Below are 5,608 nucleotides of genomic sequence, written 5' to 3' on the forward strand. Positions count from 1 at the left end.
CCCGCCACAACGCCTGGCTATTTTTTTTCTGGTTGCAGCCATCATTGTTGTTTGGCGAGCTCAGGCTGGATTTGAACCTGCCACCTTAGGTGTATGCGGCTGGCGCCTTAGCCACTTGAGCCACAGGTGCTAAGCTGGGGGAGCAGGTGTTTGATACAACAGAGCAGCTTCCACTTAGTGCCAGCTGGAGCCACTACAGTGTTATCGTAACTTCGGATTTTTTGAGGGAGGTTCCAAACCCAGATTTTCCAAAAAGCTTATGATTTTTATATTTTGCTCATAAATTTTGAAAAACACTAGGCATTTCAGAGAAAATGGATGTGTGGCCATGAGGGGAGGCAGTCTCCACAAGACATCTGGATGAGCAGCACAGTGTGATTGCCCTGGGGGTAGGGTTAGAGCAATTTTCCCTGTGCTGAGCCACCACTGAAGCCAGTCTATTCTCTCAAAAGCCTATGCAGTGTTCTTCAATAAGTTACACACCCAACTATCATATGACCCAACAATTCTACTCCTGGGTGCATACCAAAAAGAATTGAGGGGGCAGCGCCTGTGGCTCAGTGAGTAGGGCACTGGCCCCATGTACTGAGTGTGGTGGGTTCAAGCCCGGCCCCTGGCCAAATTGCAACAAAAAATGGCTGGGCATGTGGCCAGTGCCTGTGGTCCCAGCTGCTCAGGAGGCTGAGACAAGAGAATCGCCTAAGCCCAGGAGTTGGAGGTTGCTGTGAGCTGTGATGCCATAGTAGTTTACTGAGGGTGACAAAGTGAAACTCTGTCTCTAAAAAAAAAAAAAAAAGAATTGAAAGGCTGGGCTTGGTGGCTCGCACCTGTAGTCCTAGCACTCTGTGAGGCTGGGCGGGAGGATTGCTTGAGCTCAGGAGTCAAGACTAGCTTGAGCAAGAGTGAGACCATGTTTCTACTAAAAATAGAAAAAATTAGCTGGGCCTGGTGGTGGGCACCTATAGTCCCAGCTACTTGGGAGGCTGAAGTAGGAAGACCCAGGATTTTGAGGTTGGTGTGAGTTAGGTTGGCACCAAGGCACTCTAGCACAGGCAACAGACTGAGACTTCTCAAAAAACAAACAAACAAACAAATAACTGAAAGCTTACTTGTAAATATGTTTAAATAAATACTTGTACACAGGCTCAGCGCCTGTAGCTCAAGCGGCTAGGGTGCTAGCAACATACATGGGAGCTGGTGGGTTCGAATCCTACCTGGGCCTGACAGACCACAATGACAACTATAACCAAAAAACAGCTGGGCGTTCTGGCAGGCACCTGTAGTCCTAGCTACCTGGGAGGCCGAAGCAAGAGGATCGCTTAAGCCTAAAAGTTTGAGGTTGCTGCGAGCTGTGATGCCACAGCACTCTACCCAGGGTGACAGCTTGAGACTTTGTCTCAAAAAAAAATACTTGTACACAAAAGCTCATAGTAGAACTATTCACAATAGATAAAAGATAGGCAAGCCAGTGGATGAACAGATAAACAAAATGTGGCCCATCCATACAATGGAATAAAAAGGAATTTAGCTCTAGTCCATGCTACAATGTGTGTGAATCTCAAAAAACATTATGCTGAGTGAAATAAACTAAACACAGAAATCCACAGAGTAAATCAGTGGTTCTCAACCTGTGGGTCACGACTCTGTTGGGGATCGAACGACCCTTTTACAGGGTCGCCTAAATACATCCTGCATATCAGATATTTACATTATGATTCATAACAGCAGCAAAATGACAGTTATGAAGTAGCAACAAAAATAATTTTATGGTTGGGGGTCACCACAACACGAGGAATGTATAAAAGGATCACGGCATTAGGAAGGTTGAGAACTACCTATCACTTACTGGAGTAATTTTCCAGAATAGGAAAATCTATATAGAGAAAAAGTATATCAGTGGTTGCCAGGGGCTAAGAAGAGGGAGGAATGGGGAGTAGCTGCTTAATGAGTATGAGGTTTCCTTTTGGGGTGATTTTTTTTTTTTTGAGACAGAGTCTCACTATGTCACCCTCGGTAGAGTGGCATGGTGTCACAGCTCACAGCAACCTCAAACTCATGGGCTTAAGCAATTCTCTTGTCTCTGCCTCCCGAATAGTTGGGACTACAGGTGCCCGCCACAACACCCAGCTATTTTTTGATTACAGTTGTCATTGTTGTTTAGTTAGCCTGGGGCTTGAACCTGCCAGCCTCAGTGTATGTGGCTGGTGCCCTACTCATTGAGCTACGGGCACCAAGCCCTTTTGGGGTGATTTTTAAAAGTCTTAGAACTGGCTCGGCGCCTATGGCTCAACCGGCTAAGGCGCCAGCCACGTACACCTAAGGTGGCGGGTTCGAATCCCCAGCCCGGACCCGCCAAACAACAATGACGGCTGCAACCAAAAAATAGCCGGGCGTTGTGGCGGGCGCCTGTGGTCCCAGCTACTTGGGAGGCGAAGGCAAGAGAATAACTTGAGCCCAGGAGTTGGAGGTTGCTGTGAGCTGTAATGCCACAGCACTCTACCCAGGGGGACAGCTTGAGGCTCTGTCTCAAAAAAAAAAAAAAAAAAAAGTCTTAGAACTAAACAGATGCAATGGCTATACAATATTGCAAATGCACTGCCACCAAATTATTTATTTTTAAATAGTTAAAATGGTAAATTAAATTTTACATTATATATATTTTACCACATAAAGGAAAAAGGCCATGGAACAAGAATTATTATTAATCCCATTTTACAGATGGGGAAACTGAGGCTCAAAGGGTGGAACCACATAGCCTAAGGGGAAAGAGGCAAGAAGTAAGCCCTGGACTGCCCACCCATGAACTAGAGAGCTGACTTCTGGGCCACATGGCCTTACCTCTGAGAGGTCGTCCTGCTCAGGGGTGTTGGAGCCACCGCTATCTTGTTCCTCCTTGTGTACCACATCTAGGGAGGAATTGAGACTGAGTCTGGGCTGGGGTCCAGGTCTCCTCACACTTGGTCCCCCTGGGCCCACGAGCTGGCACCTGGAAAGGGGTCACGAGTGAGGCCAAGCTGGCGGATGATGTAGCGTGGGATGTCCGTCTTGACAAGGTGGCCCTCCTTGGCATGTCCCTCAGCTGCCTCCAGCAGGTGGTAAAACTCTTCTGGGTTGAATTCCTGAGGCAGGACAAGAATGGGCTCACTGAAAGGCCTAAGGAAATCCCACCCAACACTAGCCCCCCAGCCACACCAGCCCCCTCACCAGGCACTCCAGCAGCCTTGCTGGGCGTGAGATGATAATAAGCAACTTCTTCACCAGCTGAGTGACAAAGGCCACCTCCAAGCTCTCTGAGCGTTCATAGGCCTGGGAGGAGGGTGGAGAGCATAAGAGTGTGGAGCTCCAGGTACCCGGACTCAGCCAGACCTCTCTCCCAGCCATACAGGGTAGGCACTGCTGCAGTTGTCCCATTTTACAGGTCAGAAAACTGATAACCAGGATGTACAGTAACAATAATGATGATAAAAATAATAATAATGACAAATTATAATCATTATAGCAGAGTCCTAAAACCTCCACTCATTTGATTCATCTTTTTTTTTTCTTTGAGACAGTCTCAGCTACTTGAGAGGCTGAGGCAGAAGGATCTCTTGAGCTCAAGAGACTGAGGTTTACTGTGAGCTATAAGGATGTCACCGCACTCTATCCTGGGGCAACAGACTCCCCACTAGGCCCTGGGCTGTGAGCAGAGGGAAGGGGAGAGGGAAGGGAGTTGCAATTGAGCCTACACCCAAACCCAGTGCATAGCAGGGCACTGGGTTTTTTTTTTTTTTTTTTTTTAGACAGGAGCCTCAAGCTGTCCCCCTGGGTAGAGTGCTGTGGCATCTCGGCTCACAGCAACCTCCAACTCCTGGGCTCAAGCGAGTCTCCTGCCTCCGCCTCCCAAGTAGCTGGGACCACAGGCGCCCGCCACAACGCCCGGCTATTTTTTGGTTGCAGCCGTCATTGTTGTTTGGTGGGCCCGGGCTGGATTCAAACCTGCCACCTTGGGTGTACATGGCTGGTGCCTTAGCCACTTGAGCCAGAGGTGCCGCCAGGGCACTGGGTTTTGAGGTGAGGGAGCCCCAGGAAGTGTGAACAGTCACCAGATCCTTTCTCAGGATGTTACTTCTGCTGTCTGCTCAGACCTGGAGCAGTTTAGTAGATGGGAATGCTAGCTACACAGTGTCCTGAGAGGATTCATTCATTATGAGAAAAACATCTATCACAGCTTTAATAACTTACTTTTGAAAGAGATGAATAAAAAAGTAAATTGGAAGCTTTCAGGTAAAGTCCAGTACAGTTTTCATTTACACAAAGTCTATGAGAAGAGGTTAGTAGAGATCATCTAATCTTGAATCATGACATTGCCCATTCAAATCCTTGTCACAGTCCCTCCCAGTAAGAGCTCAGCAGGACTGGATATGCTGCTGGTGATCTTTGATAAAAGTTAGCTTCAGGGTGGCGCCTGTAGCTCAGTGGGTAGGGTGCCAGCCCCATATACCGAGAGTGGCGGGTTCAAACCCAGCCCCAGCCAAACTGCAACAAAAAATAGCCAGGCATTGTGGTGGGTACCTATAGTCCCAGCTACTCGGGAGGCTGAGGCAAGAGAATTGCCTAAGCCCAGGAGTTGGAGGTTGCTGTGAACTGTGTGATGCCACCGCACTCTACCAAGGGCGATAAAGTGAGACTGTTGCTACAACAAAAAGAAAAAGTCAGCTTTAGAACCTGGGAGATTTCTGCTACAGTCAAGTGTTCTTTAATCTGTTGTTTATGAGCAAACATCAGCAATCCAGCTTTCCTGACATCCTCATTTACTAACATTTTGTAGAGTTCTTCTCTGGTTACAGAGATCCTCTCCCTGTCTGTATCATCCACAAGAACTACACAACTCCAGGTCAATACAGTAAGTGCTCCAGGAAGAATAAAGAGATTCTTGGCCACCAGTATCGCACATTCGGGAATGTGTGTTATTAATAACTATCTCTTCTGCATTACTTCCAGTTGTAGGGGATGTATGCACAACCTCATCCATCAAAGCTTGGTGGAGTATAGCAGTTTCCCTGCATTATCCAGCCCAACAATAACTTTGTGTTCCTGGTGATCAAAGAGTCTGTATATCCTGGTGAAGAGAATCCCCACATTTGGGCAGCAGACCCCCCTCCAGCCACTTGGGCCACCTGACTTCCCCTGGCTCAGGCTGTAGGTGAGGAGAGAGACATAGAGAGACATGCTTCCAGGGAACCAGAGGGAGGCCAAGGCCCAGGACACTGCCTCCACATTGTCTATGATGAGCCTTGCTGGACACTGATCTCCCCAGCTCCTCTCGGGTGACAGCCTTTAATGACTCATTGACCATCTGACTTTCCTTGCTTCTGTCAAAACCCCTGAACCCTCTTTAATGGAAAACAAAGAATGTTCAATGACGGCGGAAAGAACACCAACCAAAATGTAACTAAAGTCACTACCCTATTAGAAAGTTTACTACAGCTCAAAGAATTAAGTGGTTATCAAAATCAAAGCTCGCGGCTCGGCGCCTGTAGCTCAACTGGCTAAGGCGCCAGCCACGTACACCTAAGGTGGCGGGTTCGAATCCCCAGCCCGGGCCCGCCAAGCAACAATGACAGCT

The 5,608-nt window shown here is 48.0% G+C and overlaps 1 protein-coding gene and 1 pseudogene across 1 annotated transcript in view; both read right to left on the minus strand.

Annotated features, from left to right (window-relative positions):
• The window catches only part of MAST1 (microtubule associated serine/threonine kinase 1), a 36,529-nt gene that overhangs the window by 17,761 nt on the left and 13,160 nt on the right, over positions 1-5,608 (minus strand). The window contains exons 8-10 of the mRNA XM_012810148.2: positions 3,205-3,306; positions 2,987-3,119; positions 2,839-2,906 (exon numbers count right to left, since the gene is read on the minus strand). Coding sequence (XP_012665602.1) covers positions 2,839-2,906; positions 2,987-3,119; positions 3,205-3,306 — 303 coding nt within the window. The remainder of the gene's footprint in view (positions 1-2,838; positions 2,907-2,986; positions 3,120-3,204; positions 3,307-5,608) is intronic.
• LOC105887819 lies at positions 4,324-5,115 on the minus strand (annotated as a pseudogene).

The sequence above is a fragment of the Otolemur garnettii genome, unplaced genomic scaffold (genome assembly GCF_000181295.1).
Source record: "Otolemur garnettii isolate 467f Iridium unplaced genomic scaffold, OtoGar3 scaffold00127, whole genome shotgun sequence".
Classification (NCBI taxonomy): domain Eukaryota; kingdom Metazoa; phylum Chordata; class Mammalia; order Primates; family Galagidae; genus Otolemur; species Otolemur garnettii.